At 47.1% G+C, this 17,341-nt stretch overlaps 1 protein-coding gene across 1 annotated transcript in view; it reads right to left on the minus strand.

Annotated features, from left to right (window-relative positions):
- DYNC2I2 (dynein 2 intermediate chain 2) overlaps window positions 1-14,662 on the minus strand; it is a 40,944-nt gene extending 26,282 nt beyond the window's left edge. The window contains exons 1-3 of the mRNA XM_082263680.1: window positions 14,384-14,662; window positions 5,225-5,482; window positions 3,784-3,893 (exon numbers count right to left, since the gene is read on the minus strand). Of these exons, the coding sequence (XP_082119806.1) occupies window positions 3,784-3,893; window positions 5,225-5,482; window positions 14,384-14,464 (449 nt within the window). The 5' untranslated portion in view covers window positions 14,465-14,662. The remainder of the gene's footprint in view (window positions 1-3,783; window positions 3,894-5,224; window positions 5,483-14,383) is intronic.
- Window positions 14,663-17,341: the final 2,679 nt, after the last annotated feature.

Raw genomic sequence — 17,341 nt, forward strand, 5'->3', positions numbered from 1 at the left:
CCTCCCTGGTTTATGCAATCTTTGCAAAAACCTACACCACTTTCTCCAATTTTCTGGTAGTTTTGTGGTTGTTCCAGTCCTCCAGGGGTCCAAGACGCAACTGCTTTTCAATTTATTTTGACATACTGTGCTCTGGTAAGCACTACTACTGTATGATACCATGGCTAAGATATTCATGTGTGGCTGATGTTTTCCCTGACTGTAAACCTCTATCCTATATGGATTACTACCATTTTTTATTTTCTTTGCTTGGATGTATGCAGATATTAGGATACTGACATTTTGCATTATTTTCTAAAATAGACAACTCTGTGCTCCTCCTTCCCCTGATGAATAAATCATCTCAGGATTTTGAAACATGTTGGGACAATCTGGTTTAAATCACTATTCCTAGGCTCCTATACATCTGGGTGCCATCTAGTTGGTTTGTTAACCTTTTTGCACAGATACAGATTTACATTTCTTACTGTCTCCTACTCCCCTTATATGTACATGTCTCATTTAAACCCCCATTGGGACCATTTCCTTCCTTTTTTGTGCAGATAAATAACTTCAGAACTTTTTCCACCTTTAACCACTTTAGCCCCCCGGAAGGTTTTACCCCTTAATGACCAGGCAATTTTTTGCGATTCGGCACTGCGTTGCCTAAATTGACAATTGCCCAGTCGTGCAACGCCATACCCAAATACAATTGAAGTCCTTTTGTTTCCCCCACAAATAGAGCTTTCTTTTGGTGGTATTTGATCACCTGTGCGATTTTTAGATTTTGCGCTATAAACAAAAAAACAGCGACAATTTTGCAAAAAAAAAAAAAAGCAATATTTTTTACTTTCTGCTATAAAACATTCCCAATAAAAAAAGATTTAAAAATCAAATGTATTTTATCAGTTTAGGCCAATTTGTATTCTGCTACATATTTTTGGTAAAAAAATATCCCAAAAAGCATATAGTTTTGCGCAAAAGTTATAGCGATTTTCAAACTACGGGATAGATTTATGGACTTTTTATTTATTTTTTATTAGTAATGGTGGCTATCAGCGATTTTTATTGGGATTGCGGCGGACAGATCAGACAGATTCATCTTTCAGCATGACAACGACCCAAAGCTTACATCCAAATCAACAAAAGAATGACTTCACCAGAAGAAGATTAACGTTTTGGAATGGCCCAGACCTGAATCCGATTGAAAATCTGTGGGGTGATCCCGAAGAGGGCTGTGCACAGGAGATGCCCTCGCAATCTGACAGATTTGGAGGGTTTTTGAAGAGTGGGCAAATATTGCCAAGTCAAGATGTGCCATGCTGATAAACTCATACCCAAAAATACTGTAAAAAAATCAAAAGGTGCTTCAACAATGTATTAGTTTAAGGGTGTGCACACTTATGCAACCATATTATGTTAGTTTTTTTTTTATTTTATTTTCCTCCACCTCAAATATTTAAGTTTTTTGTTCAACTAAGTTGTACAGATTATAGGTCACATTAATGGTGGAAAATGTTCTGAAATTTATGTATCTTTGTCTCATTTTTAAACATCACAGAAACATGAAATTTTACCAGGGGTGTGTAGACTCTTTGTCCACTGTAGATGCATAGAATCTCCCAGCAAAGCCCAGTTTGACATGAACACAGGGGCAGGTGCACTGCCTCAGATGCACAGATTCTGTGCCAGGGGCCGTACAGATGATACGTATCCATTCACTTATATAAGCTGCCTACATGCAGCTCAGCGTTGGTACAAAAAAAGAGATATACAAAATGGCCCTTAACGCCATTGCCATCTGATTTTATTACATCAGGGTGACAAGAACCGCAATACCAGCTGATCTAAGCGAGATCTGCAGCTACAGTATCTCACAAAATTAAGTACACCCCTCACATTTTTGTAAATATTTTATTCTATCTTTTCATGTGACAACCCTGAAGAAATGACACTTTGCTACAATGTAAAGTAGTGAGTGTACAGCTTGTATAACAGTGTAAATTTGCTGTCCCCTCAAAATAACAACACACAGCCATTAATGTCTAAACCGCTGGCAACAAAAGTCAGTACACCTCAAGTGAAAATGTCTAAATTGGGCCCAGAGTGTCAATAGTTGTGTGGCCGCCATTATTTTCCAGCACTGCCTTAACCCTCTTGGGCATGGAGCTCACCAGAGCCTCACAGGTTGCCACTGGAGTCCTCTTCCACTCCTCCATGACGACTTCACGGAGCTGGTGGATGTTAGAGACCTCGCGCTCCTCCATCTTCCATTTGAGGATGCCCCACAGATGCTCAGTAGGGTTTAGGTCTGGAGACATGCTTGGCCAGTCCATCACCTTTACCCTCAGCTTCTTTAGCAAGGCAGTGGTCATCTTGGAGGTGCGTTTGGGGTCATTATCATGTTGGAATACTGCCCTGCAGCCCAGTCTTCAAAGGGAGGGGATCATGCTCTGCTTCAGTATGCCACAGTACATGTTGGCATTCATGGCTCCCTCAATGAACTGTAGCTTCCCAGAACTGAGCATGTCATCTACTAGGATCCCCAGGTCCTTTTCCATTCTAGATTCCCCCAGAGGTTCTCCCATAGCGAGTAACTTGCGTTCCTATTTTCGGCACTTAAATGCATTACCTTACATTTTTAAACATTAGACCTTATTTGCCGTGTAGTTGCGCACCCCATTATTTTGTTTAGGTCTTCTTGTAAGGTTTCCTCATCCTGCATGGAAGTTATTGCCCTGCTTAGCTTTGTATAATTTGCAAATACTGAGATTGAGCTGTTTATTCCATCCTCTATATCGTTTATGAATAAATTAAACAGGATTTGCCCCAGGACAGATCCTTGGGGGACCCCACATTCCACATCAGACCACTCCGAGTACTCTCCATTTATCACCACCCTTTGGACTCGCCCCTGTAGCAACTTTTCAATCCAGGTACTCACCCTATGGTCCATACCTACATACCTTAGATGGTACAGTAAAGGTTTGAAAGAAGCCATCTACGTCAAACTGGAAACAACCATACATGAGAACAGGGGTATGGGTCTTCACCTTTAATGCAGTATTAACATCTATACCCCTGCGTATTGACAACAGTACCTAGTTATGGAAATTGAAGGAGTAACGCCTATGAAGTCAGACACCAAGGATGGGATTATGTAACTGGAACAGGGTGTTTCTACATTTTTTTACGCCTTCCACTTTTGCCTATCTATGGTGGTTGGATCAAATTGACGGTGCTACCTCTGTGGATATACTGTAAATGCCGGGATATTTTCCTGACACTCATTAGAACAACTGGCTTGGGGCGTTCCAAAAAATAAAACAAGGAAGGTGTATTCTATTCGGTCTTAGCGCCGGTTCACACTGGCGCGAAGCTACTTTCAGGGGCGACCTCCGAGATCGCGGTGCGAGCAGGGCGCCGCAACCTCGGAGCGGCCGCCACAGACTTCATAACATTGAAGTCTATGGCGGTCGCCTCCTGGTCGCCCCAAAGAAGCTCCAGACCCTTTTTCTAGGTCGGAGCGACTTGTGTCGCTCCTATTAGAACGGGTCCGTAGCTTCCCTATGGGAGGCGACCTGTGAGGCGACCAGGTCGCCTCACAGGTCGCCCTAGTGTGAACTGGGGCTTACTGTCACTTGAATATTTTTTCCAGGCAAAAAGTCTTTAAAAGAAAGTCAAATGTAATATATCTACTCATGATTCCCGTAATAAGCAGTGTCATCAGTGATGTCACATGAAGGACTCTCAGTCCTGTGGCTGTATACACACTGGATTCTGTTCCACCAGCCATGCACCTACCTTCCATAAGAACAGCCAATAACTGACCCAGTCGAGTTCCAAGAGACGCTAGTAACTTCAAGATGTTTAGCTGCAGCCTCCAAATACTGCAAGCTGTGCAAGCACGACACCTAAATATAAATGAATGAGAGCAGAATGAAACTCCAGAAACCATAGAACACCCAGGCAGACATAAAAACTAAAAAAAAAAAAAAAGTATAACTAACAGGCAAAACTTTTTTATTAAATTTTGGCTAGAGTAAGGGAGGGTCATAACTCCTGCTATTACGTTTTTGTTATTTTTGCCATCTGCGTCCCATTGTGTTCCCTTCACTTCCTGTCCCACTGGCAAAACAGGAAGTGAGAGGAAATCCCTCCAAAGTGTCCCCCATTGGAAGATTTCTCCTCTATTACTGTTCTGGGGGCTTACCCAAAATGTGGGATTTCCTTTTACTTTCAGTGATAATGGTAAACAGGACAAATGGAGAGGGTGAATCTCCCTAACAGGGCCACCGGCAGCAGGGAAATCTGACTGTTCTAATCCCTCTCCGCTCTGTCCAAAAAAAAAAAAAAAATGGAAAATTGTATCATACTTACCATAATTTTCCTTTCCTGGTGCCTATCCATGGCAGTATACCTGTGATAGAGCTCCGCCTCTACTCCGCCTTCAGGACTAGTGAATAGCATAAAAGAAAGACGCCCCCCTACTCCCAGCATTCTCCTGTGATATAGAATACCGAGTGAGGGAGCGTATTGTTTTTACAACCCAACCCTGCCTCAGACTTCTCCACAACTTTATCCCTGACCTGCCTGGTCTGTTCCTTGGCCTTCATAATGCTGTTTGCTCACTAAGGTTCTCTAACAAACCTCTGAGGGCTCCAGAGAACAGCTGTATTTATACTGAGAATAAATTACACACAGGTAGACTCTATTAATGAAATAGGGGACTTCTGAAGGCAATTGGTTCTACTAGATTTTAGTTAGGGGTATCAGAGTAAAGGGGCCTGAATACAAATGTACGCCCCACTTTTCACATATTTATATGTAAAAAGTTTTGAAAACCATTTCTCATTTGCCTTCCACTTCACAATTATGTGCCACTTTGTGTGCGTCTATCACATAAAATTGAAAAAATAGGTCTGGTGCGCTAAATTAACGAGGTGCCAATTGTCATATGTGATTTAAATCAATCACTTTATAATTACTTTATCACATAAAATCCCAATTAAATACATTTGCGTTTTTGGGTTGTAACATGACAAAATGTGGACAATTTCCAGGGGTATGAATACTTTTTCAAGGCACTGTATGCATTTCAACTATTTATCTGTTTTGTCTGGAGCTCAGTTTTAGGAGCTAGCATTGCCCACACAAAGAAAACTGTCTTAAGAGCTTGGAGCAGTTTGCCGAATTCCAGTACAATGCAGAGATGGATTTGTTCCAGAATTACGATGTATCTTACCTGTGAATTTGGCTCTTCCCAGGTCACTTCATAGCCATCAAATGCGTGGCTTCTCCAGTTTTTCTTTAGTTCTCTGATCATATCTCCTTCTACACGTTTGAGAAATGCTCCCACATCTGGGTAATCTAGAAGTGGCCCGAGGTCAATGTCCAATGCTCTCTGGTCATGTTTCCATTCAGTCTGAGTTCCAGCCTCAGAGACTGTGCCCACTTGTAGGGATAACTCTTCAGTGGCAATGGGCCGTGTCTGGCAGCTTTTCTAAAAAAAAAAAGATGGAGGAATGCTTTAATCAAGTCACAAAATGATAATGTGAAAGGGCAAAGCTCTGCCACCACCAAGATGGCTGCATCCACATAGAGGCACAGTGGTTGATTTACCAATATGCTGTTTAATTTACCGTATTTATCGGCATATAACACGCGCCGGCGTATAACACGCACCTAAATTTTAGGGCAGAAATTTCAGGAAAAAAGCTGAAATTTAAAATAAACAGCTTTGAACTCAGAACATTTTTTAAAAATTAAATGTAGTCTTACCAGTGCCCATGAATGCAGTCTTGCCAGTGCAGTACCCATACATGCAGCCTCGCCAGTGCCCATACATGCAGCCTCGCCAGTGCCCATACATGCAGCCTCGCCAGCACCAGTGCCCATAATTGCAGCCTCGCCAGCACCAGTGCCCATACATGCAGCCTCGCCAGCGCAGTGCCCATAATTGCAGCCTCGCCGGCGCCAGTGCCCATACATGCAGCCTCGCCAACACCAGTGCCCATAATTGCAGCCTCGCCAGCACCAGTGCCCATACATGCAGCCTCGCCAGCGCAGTGCCCATAATTGCAGCCTCGCCGGCGCCAGTGCCCATACATGCAGCCTCGCCAGTGCCCATAAATGCAGCCTCGCCAGTGCCCATAATTGCAGCCTCGCCAGCACCAGTGCCCATAATTGCAGCCTCGCCAGCACCAGTGCCCATACATGCAGCCTCGCCAGCGCAGTGCCCATAATTGCAGCCTCGCCAGCGCCAGTGCCCATACATGCAGCCTCGCCAGCGCAGTGCCCATAATTGCAGCCTCGCCAGTGCCCATAATTGCAGCCTCGCCAGCACCAGTGCCTATACATGCAGCCTCACCAGCGCAGTGCCCATAATTGCAGCCTCACCAGTGCCCATAATTGCAACCTCGCCAGTGCCCATAATTGCAGCCGCGCCAGCGCCCATAATTGCAGCCGCGCCAGCGCCAGTGCCCATACATGCAGCCTCGCCAGTGCCCATAATTGCAGCCTCGCCAGCGTCCATAATTGCAGCCTCGCCAGCGCCAGTGCCCATAATTGCAGCCTCGCCATCACCAGTGCCCATACATGCAGCCTCGCCAGCGCAGTGCCCAAAATTGCAGCCTCGCCAGTGCCCATAATTGCAGCCTCGCCAGCACCAGTGCCCATACATGCAGCCTCACCAGCGCAGTGCCCATAATTGCAGCCTCACCAGTGCCCATAATTGCAACCTCGCCAGTGCCCATAATTGCAGCCTCGCCAGCGCCAGTGCCCATAATTGCAGCCTCGCCAGCGCCAGTGCCCATAATTGCAGCCTCGCCAGTGCAGTGCCCAAAATTGCAGCCTCACCAGTGCCCATAATTGCAACCTCGCCAGTGCCCATAATTGCAGCCGCGCCAGCGTCCATAATTGCAGCCTCGCCAAATCACTTGTCCAAAAAGCAGCGGCGAGAGGTAGAAGGGGGCGGGCGGCGCCGAGGAGAAGAAAGGACGCGCTGTCATCGAAGTCCCGGCGCCTAGGATTGACGTTGGCATAGGAGGCAGGACTTCCGATGACAGCGCGCCCTCCCTTCTCATCGGCGGCGCCCGCCTCCTTCTACCTCTCGGCGCTGCTAGTGCTTTCTGGACTTTTTTTTTCCTTATATTGGCGTATAACGCGCACTGCTACTTTTTCGTCCATTTTTAGGAGGAAAAAGTGCGTGTTATATGCCGATAAATACGGTACATAGTTGTTGAGGTTGAATAAAGATAATAGTCCATCCCGTTCAACCTGTGTAGGTGTGTGTGGACGCAATCATCTCACATACCCCTAATCACATCATTTGCAAGAGAATTTTGCAAAGTGCTGTGAATTAGGTGAAATTCGGTTGACTTCCATTATCCAGTCGTGTGCAAGCAAAAATACTGAGAATTCCTTGCAACGTAAATTTTTTTTTACCATATTTGCCCTTTCGAACTTCATTCTAACAGTTTTTTTCTTTACCATATTTGACCTATTTGGAACTTTACCCATAACAATTTGATATCAATTAATGTTCTTTGCCATAGCCATTCCATATTAATAATTTTGCTACCAAAATTAGTATGTGCTGTAAATTGCCTCCAGCACTGCTCCTGCTTTGTCTTGCTGGAGGCCGCCATTTTATTGAAACTCAGAGAAGTCCCTTCCTTACTGGAAACTCTTCCCCTCTCCTTGGTCTCTATAACTATATGGCACTTTCTTCAATTAAAATCTATACATTTCCTGCTTTGATTGTATGTCTTGGCTCAACTAGAGAGGAAGGCCGGCAGAAGCTTAAAGTTCACAGGATGTGGATGAGGGAGAAATAGAGGGACAACACATTATCATTGTAAGTTTAATTATTTTGGCTCTCCCTTGTCTTGTCACCTCTTCTGCTTCTCTATTCCCACTCCCTAACCTGTGTTCCCCAGGCATAGTCTGTGTCATTCATGTTGCTTTTATCCCCCTTCACCAACGGTAAATCTTACAGCTGTCAGCTGATAGGCCTCTAGTGGCTCAGATTTAATCCTAGTACTGAGAATAAAGAGCAACCGGAACCCCTCCCCCACTAGGGATGCACCGATCCAATATTCGGATCGGATATCGGATATGGCCATTTTAGATGGATCGGGGGGATCGGTAAAATTGACCGATCCACTGGCCGATCCGGTTTTTGCTTGGTAACGGCTCAGCCATCCCTTACTAGGTGCAGTAGTAGTATGGGATGGGAGCCGCTACTTCCTGTATAGGTCCAAATCACAGGCAGAGTGATATCAGATGCACTCCGCCTGTGAATGGAGGAGCCGTACACATGAAGCAGCGGCTTTGCTCTGTACTGCAGCCGCTTGCTTTGTGTGTAGCTCCGGATCGGTTCCGGTATCGGCGATTTCACAATGCCAGATATCGGTATCGGGTCCAAAAAAGTCGGATCGGTGCATCCCTATCCCCCACTCCCCTTCTGAGTCACTTCTTGTCTCTGCTCCCTACACACCTCTGAGCCCCATCCCTCGGATCCACCCACTACCCACCTCCCAGTACCGCCCCTTTTATAGAATACCGAACCATGTATCATTTTGTGATGCTAAGTCATTTGTATAAAATGTGTTCATATCAAAAAAAGCAGTAGATCCCCCACGGCCAGCAGCAATAGACCCCGGCAGCAACAACAGATTTCCCAACAGCCAGTCCAGCATCAATAGACCCTCCAGCAACAATAGACTCCTCCCTTAACATTAAATCCCCACCAGCGACAATAGATACCCACCAGCGACAATAGAGCCCCTCCCTCAACAGTAGATTGCTTCCAGCAATAGAGATGGGCTCAGGAGGGTTGGGACTAGGATCCCAAACACGCCTGAGCCCATCTCTATCCAGCAACAATTAACCCCCCCCCCCCCCAGCAACAGTAATTCTCCCAACAGCAGCAATAGACCAAAAATAGATCCCCTCCAGGAACAATAGATCCCCCAGAAGTCAGCATCAATAGACCCTCCAGCACACCTTGCTATTATATACATTCAGTGCTGGAGGTGTGTTCCCCCTGGAAGCCGACACTGTACACCGATAATCACAGGCATTGAGACATTTCCTGGTCTGTAGCTCCACATACTGGGAAATATCTCACTGTCTGTGATTAACGGTGTGCAGAGTCGGCTTCCTGGCGGGATTGGGCAGGTGGATTGGGACTAGGATCCCAAACACGCCTGAGCCTAGCTCTATTGCGGGAAGGGATCTACATGTATATAATGGCAAGGGGTGCTGGAGGGTCTATTGATGCTGGCTTCTGGATCATCTATTGTTCCTGGAGGGGATCTATTTTTGCATTGTGGTCTATCGCTGCTGGGGAGGTCTATTGTTGCTTGGGGGGGGTTATTGTTGCTGGATAGAGATGGGCTCAGGCGTGTTCGGGATCCTAGTCCCAACCCACCTGCCCGATCCCCACTGTCCCTGATTTGTGTAAAATGTGTTAATGATACCAAGAAAAGCAGTAGATCCCCCCACAGCCAGCAGCATTAGACCCCCCCCCCCCAGCAACAATAGACCCCGGCAGCAACAACAGATTTCCTAGCAGCCAGTCCAGCATCAATAGACTCTCCAGCAGCCAGCAACAATAGACCCCTCCCTCAACAGTAGATCCCTCCCAACAATAGCCCAACAAGCAATAATGGATCCCCACCAACGACAATAGATCTCCCCAGCAACAATAGATCCTCCAGCAGCCAGTAACAAAAGACACCTCCCTCAACAATAGATCCCTTCCAGCAATAGAAATGGGTTTAGACGTGTTCAGGATCCCAGTCCCAACCCACCTGCCCGATCCCACCAGGAAGCCGACACTGCACACCTCTAACCACAGACAGTGAGACATTTTCTGGTCTGTGCAGCTGTGGACCGGGAAATGTCTCAATGTCTGTGATTAGCGGTGTGCAGTGTCGGCTTCCTGGCTGGATCAGGTAGGTGAGTCAGGACTAGGATTCCAAACACACCTGAGCCCACCTCTATCCAGCAACAATTACCCCCCTCCTCCACCTCCCCCACCAGCAACAACAGACCTCCCCAGCAGCGATAGACCACCATGCCAAAAATAAAACCCCCAGAAGCCAGCATCAATAGACCCTAAAGCACACCCCAGCACCCTTTGACATTATATACATTCAGTGCTGGAGGTGCGTTCCCCCTGAAAAAAAGGGGTGCGTGCTATTTAATTGTTCATTTATTTTAAATATTCTGGAGCAATCAGTCTTGGTCAGGGGACCGCACAGACTCCAGGGGGGTCAGGAGAAGAGCTGTGAACTATAGCAGAGGGGAGGGGGAAGCAAGATGGCCAACCAATGCAGTGAAATACACCTACAGGTGAAATAGACTGGTATAAAGGAAGTCAGCAATGGCAGAATTATAGCTTCCAACTGTCACTGATTTGTATAAAAAAATGTGTTAATACCAAGAAAATCAGTAGATCCCCCACAGCAAGCAGCAATAGACCCCCCCAGCAACAACGGACCCCAACAACAATAGACCCCGGCAGCAAAAACAGATTCCCCAGCAGCCAGCCCAGCATCAATAGACTCTCCAGCAGCCAGCAACAGTAGATCCCTCTCTCAAAAGTAGATCCCTCCCAGCAACATCAATAATAGATCCCCACAGCAGACCTTTGTTCTCTCAGGAATCAATACAGAGCGCCTGTGTTCCTCCTATTTAGGAACACAGGTCTCTGTGTTGATTTCACAACCCCCCCCCCCACAGTTAGAAAATACCCCCTAGGCTCACATTTAAACCTTTGATCGCCCCTGGGTTAACCCCTTCCCTACCAGTGTCATTATTACAGTAACAGTGCATATTTTTAGCACTGATTACTGTAGTAATATCACTGGTACCCCCAAAAGTGTCAAAAATGTCAGTTAGGGGTCCGATCTGTCCGCCGCAAATGTTGAAGTCCCACTAAAAATCACAGATCGCCGCCATTACTAGTAAAAAAAAAATAAAAATGACAAATCTTTCCCCTAGTTTGTAGACATGATACATTTTGCGCAAACCAATTAAAATACGCTTATTGCGATTGTTTTTTTCTTTTTTTTTTTTTTACCAAAAATATGTAGCAGAATACAAATTGGCCTAAAAGAATGAAAAAAAAATGATTTTATTTTTTTGCATTGTGGATGTTATATAGCAGAAAGTAAAAAAGGTTTTGTTTTTTTTTTCAGAATTGTCGCTCTTTTTTTGTTTATAGCGCAAAAACTAAAAATCGCACAGGTGATCAAATACCACAAAAAGAAAGCTCCTATTTGTGGGGAAAAAAAGGACATAAATTTTATTTGGGTACAGCGTGGCATGACCGCGCAATTGTCCGTTAACGTAACGCAGTGCTGAATCTCAACAAATGGCCTGGTCATTTAGGCCCCTTTCACACAGGCGGACCGTTCAGATCCGCCTGTCCATTTTTTTTTTTGGTGGATCTGAACGGTCCCCCCATGCATCCCTATGGGGCATTGGATGTCAGCGGAGACATGTCCGCTGACATCCGATCCGATCCGTCAAATCTGGACAGATGGAAACCCTATTTTCCATCCGTCCAGCGGATCGGATCACTGCGATCACGCCTAAGCTCATCACTAACTCTGAACTTGCTCATTTTTTTTACTCCAGTGAGCTGCGGGCTGGGTCATTTCCACTCCACAGCCCGCCTCTTTGTTTACAAAAAGGTGAACTGGGTCATTTCCACTCCACAACCCGCCTCTTTGTTTACAAAAAGGTGAACTGGGTCATTTCCACTCCACAGCCCGCCTCTTTGTTTACAAAAAGGTGAAGTGGGTCATTTCCACTCCACAGCCCACCTCTTTGTTTACAAAAAGGTGAGCTGGGTAATTTCCACTCCACAGCCCGCCTCTTTGTTTACAAAAAGGAGAGCTGGGTCATTTCCACTCCACAGCCCGCCTCTTTGTTTACAAAAAAGAGAGCTGGGTCATTTCCACTCCACAGCCCGCCTCTTTGTTTACAAAAAGGAGAGCTGGGTCATTTCCACTCCACAGCCCGCCTCTTTGTTTACAAAAAAGAGAGCTGGGTCATTTCCACTCCACAGCCCGCCTCTTTGTTTACAAAAAAGTGAAGTGGGTCATTTCCACTCCACAGCCCACCTCTTTGTTTACAAAAAGGTGAACTGGGTCATTTCCACTCCACAGCCCACCTCTTTGTTTACAAAAAGGTGAGCTGGGTAATTTCCACTCCACAGCCCGCCTCTTTGTTTACAAAAAGGAGAGCTGGGTCATTTCCACTCCACAGCCCGCCTCTTTGTTTACAAAAAAGAGAGCTGGGTCATTTCCACTCCACAGCCCGCCTCTTTGTTTACAAAAAGGAGAGCTGGGTCATTTCCACTCCACAGCCCGCCTCTTTGTTTACAAAAAAGAGAGCTGGGTCATTTCCACTCCACAGCCCGCCTCTTTGTTTACAAAAAGGCGGGCTGGGTAATTTCCACTCCACAGCCCGCCTCTTTGTTTACAAAAAGGTGAACTGGGTCATTTCCACTCCACAGCCCGTCTCTTTGTTTACAAAAAGGTGAGCTGGGTCATTTCCACTCCACAGCCCGCCTCTTTGTTTACAAAGAGGAATGAACCATCCCACAGTAATACGTTCGGCTGGGGATGATTTCGGAGCTCATCTCTACCTGGTATCACTGATGCAGTCAGCTAACCAGTAGAAATTCAGGAACCCCTCCCCACTCCCCTTTTGAGTCACTTCTTGTCTCTGCCCCCTACAAACCTCTGAGCCCCATCACTTGGATCCACCCCCTACCCACCTCCCAGTAACGCCCCTTTTACAGAATACAGAACCATGTATCATTTTGTGGTGCTAAGTAATTTGCATAAAATTTGTTAATATCAAAAAAGGCAGTAGATCCCCCACAGCCAGCAGCAATAGACCCCGGCAGCAACAACAGATTTCCCAACAGCCAGCCCAGCATCAATAGACTCTCCAGCAACCAGCAACAATGGACCCCTCCCTTAACAGTAAATCCCCACCAGCGACAATAGATCCCTCCAGCAGTCAGACCCCCTCCCTCAACAGTAGATCACTTTCAGCAATAGAGATAGGCTCAGGTGGGTTGGGACTAGGATCCCAAACACGCCTGAGCCCATCTCTATCCAGCAACAATAACACCCCTCCCCCCCCCCAGCAACAGTAGTTCTCCCAACAGCAGCAATAGACCATCATGCAAAAATAGATCCCCTCCAGGAACAATAGATCCCCTATAAGTTGTCATCAATAGACTGTCCAGCACACCTTGCCATTATATAATGGGGACACAGGCTGCATGATGACAGGGGACACAGGCTGCGTGATGGGGGACACATGTATATACATTCAGTGTTGGAGGTGCGTTCCCCTGGAAAAACATACCCTGCGACTGGGGGTGCATGCTATTAAATTATTAATTTATTTGATTTATTCTGGAGCAATCAACACAGGCTCCGGGGGGGGGGGGGGGGGGATAACACAGGCTCCAGGTGGGGGGGGGACAACACAGGCTCCGGGGGGGGGGCGCAACACAGGCTCCGGGGGGGGCGCAACACAGGCTCCAGGTGGGGGGGGGACAACACAGGCTCCAGGTGGGGGGGGGGACAACACAGGCTCCAGGTGGGGGGGGGGACAACACAGGCTCCAGGTGGGGGGGAGACAACACAGGCTCCAGGTGGGGGGGGGACAACACAGGCTCCGGGGGGGGGGGGACAACACAGGCTCCGGGGGGGGGGGGGACAACACAGGCTCCGGGGGGGGGGGGGACAACACAGGCTCCGGGGGGGGGGGGACAACACAGGCTCCGGGGGGGGGGGGGACAACACAGGCTCCGGGGGGGGGGGGGACAACACTGGCTCCGGTGGGGGGGGGGACAACACTGGCTCTGGTGGGGGGGGGCGCAACACAGGCTCCAGGTGGGGGGGGGGACAACACAGGCTCCAGGGGGGGGGACAACACAGGATCCAGGTGGGGGGGGGGGACAACACAGGATCCAGGTGGGGGGACAACACAGGCTCCAGGGGGGGGGGGGACAACACAGGCTCCGGGGGGGGGGGGGACAACACAGGCTCCAGGTGGGGGGACAACACAGGCTCCGGGGGGGGGGGGACACAGGCTCCAGGGGGGGGGGGGACACAGGCTCCAGGGGGGGGGGGGACAACACAGGCTCCAGGTGGGGGGGGGGACAACACAGGCTCCAGGTGGGGGGGGGGACAACACAGGCTCCAGGGGGTTCAGGAGAAGAGCTGTGAACTATAGCAGAGGGGAGTGCAGTGAAATGCACCTACAGATGACATAGCCTGGTGTTTTCCTATGACTGGTGTGCAGTGCAATGGCAGTCTCTGTATTGCTATGGTGACAGGTCTGGGTGCCATGATTCACTCACAGATTCGCAGTGGCTCTCCTGGGATTTCCTCCACACAGACTCCACAGCCGCCTCCTCCACGGTCTCATCTATAAACTGCATGGTCCAGCAATACAGTAACCTGGCTGAACACTGTACAGGCCCGCGTCCACGGTTCCCACGGCAACCAGAAGCTCTCCGACTCGGCGCTGAGCATGACGTCACTTTATGCGACGCGCTTTTTCTGCTGCTGGTTCTCCTTTGATTTTTCTTTCCGGGCGGCAATAAAGCATCCCTAACGCCGAGAGAAATAGTGTGACACAAATATAAAGCTAGTTTGATCCTTCTTAGAAATTTCCTTGACCCATGAAAAATCTCGACTTTTCACTTCCGGTTCAGCCGCGTCATACAGCAGCCTCACAGTGCGCATGCCCAGATCGGGTCGAGGTAGATTTTAAGAGCGGGAGAGCAGACTGAGAGGAGGTGGGACGGAGGTGCGGCCGCGTCATCAATGCAGGACTTCTAGCCATTAAAAGCGGCTCATTCTGATCAAATATATATATTTTTATATTAAATACTAAGTATACTAAATAATAAAAAAATAAATACTAAATATAATTAACTACTTTAGCCTCAGAGGATTTGGCTGCTCAAAGACCAGGCCCTATTTTGCGCGGTCGTGCGACGCTGTACTCAAACGAATTTAACGTCCTTTTTTTTCCACAAACAGAGCTTTCTTTTGATGGTATTTGATCACCTGTGCGATTTTTTTATTTTTTTATTTTTTTTTTGCGCTATAAACAAAAAAAGAGCGACAATTTAACCACTTAAGCCCCGGAAGATTTTACCTCCTTCCTGACCAGGGCCTATTTTGCGATTCGGCACTGCGTGACTTTAACGGACAATTGCGCGGTCGTGCGACGCTGTACCTAAATAAAATTGACGTCCTTTTTTTCCACAAACAGAGCTTTCTTTTGGTGGTATTTGATGTGCAATTTTTATTTTTTGCGCTATAAACAAAAAAAGAGCGACAATTTTGAAAAAATAATATTTTTCACATTCTTTTCTATGAAATTCTCAAAAAAAAAAAATGTAAAAATTGAAATTTTTTAACATTTTAGGCCAATTTGTTTTCTGCGACATATGTTTGGTAAAAAAAAAATCGCAATAAGCGTATTTTGATTGGTTTGCGCAAAAGTTATTGCGTTTACTAACTACGGGAAATTTATGTAATTTTTATTGTTTTTTTTTTATTAGTAATGGCGGCGATCTGCGTTTTTTTTTTTTTTTGCGGGACTGCGACATTGCGGCGGACAGATCGGATCCCTGTCTGACATTTTTGACACTTTTGGGGGGTCCAGTGACATTACTACAGTAATCAGTGCTAAAAATATGCACTGTTACTGTAATAATGACACTGGCAGGGAAGGGGTTAACAGTACTTGTGATCAAGGGGTTACATGTGACCCTAGGGGCGTGATTCTAACTGTGGGGGGGGGCGTGGCTTGTGAAGTCATCACAGAGACATGTGATCCTATATAGCAGGATCACATGACATCTGTGATCACTTCAGGGAGAAATACGGACGGCTGTGTTTAGTTGTCTGTCTTTCTCTGTCAGCGGGGGAAGATTGCAAGTGGCCGGTGTAACGTGAGAATTACCTACCCCGTGAGAAAAACCTACCCTCGTCACTTCCTGCCAGGAACAGCTGAGCAGCGCAGCAGTGCGCATGCTCAGAGCCCCGGATACCTAATGGAAGAGCTGAGGATCAGACTAGTGCGCATGCTCACAGCCCTGGATACCTAATAGAAAAGCTGAGGAGCTGACTAGTGCGCATGCTCAGAGCCCCGGATACCTAATGGAACAACTGAGGAGCTGACTAGTGCGCATGCTCAGAGCCCCGGATACCTAATGGAACAACTGAGGAGCTGACTAGTGCGCATGCTCAGAGCCCCGGATACCTAATAGAAAAGCTGAGGAGCTGACTAGTGCGCATGCGCACTAGTATGAAAAGATCACGGTGTACCGTGAAAAAAACCTACCCACGCGGGGGTTACATTAAAACAGCAGTGCTACAATATAAGTAATCTCCGCTCCTGTCCCTGTCACTTCCCTGATCTCGGCTAGTAAATATAAAAGCGGCTCTCGGCTCCGTGATTTATCTTTTCATACACCCGCCGCCGCTTTTATATTTAGTTGCCGAGATCAGGGTAGTGACCGGGATAGGAGTGGAGATGACTCGTATTGCAGCACAGCTGTTTTAATGTAACTGCTCGCGTTACACACACTGCCCTGAACCGGAAGTGACGAGGGTAGGTTTTTCTCACGGGTAGGTAATTCTCACGGAACACCGGCGGCCATCGGAGCCGCCTGTCACACGCAATGGCTTCACCGCTGACGGGCAGGGACGGGAGCGTGCCTCCGGCGGCGCGCGATCGCCCCCTAGCTCCTCCCAGGCGAGGGCCGTACATGCACTGGACTTTGCCTGGGAGAGCCGGCCTGCCGTCGTACATCTGCGGCGTGCGGTCGGCAAGTTGTTAAGATACTATTGACATGAAATTTTCACCACAGGTGGGTAACAACCCCTGCAATCCATACCAAAACAAATAAGTTCATCAATTAAGTTATTATGTGTAACAACATGGAATGACACTGGGAAAAGTATTGAATGAGCTAAATTAAATGTATTTAATAATAAGCGTATTTTGATTGGTTTGCGCAAAAGTTATTGCGTCTACTAACTACGGGAAAGATTTATGTCATTTTTATTGTGTTTTTTTTTTTTTTTTACTAGTAATGGCGGATATCTGCGATTTTTTATTTTTTTTGCGGGACTGCGACATTGCGGTAGACAGATGGGACCCCTAACTGACAATTTTGACACTTTTGGGGGTACCAGTGACATTACTACAGTAATCAGTGCTAAAAATATGCACTGTTACTGTAATAATGACACTGGCAGGGAAGGGGTTAACATTGTGGGTGATCAAGGGGTTAAGT

Source organism: Pelophylax lessonae (genome assembly GCF_965119305.1).
Source record: "Pelophylax lessonae genome assembly, chromosome: 7".
Lineage (NCBI taxonomy): Eukaryota > Metazoa > Chordata > Amphibia > Anura > Ranidae > Pelophylax > Pelophylax lessonae.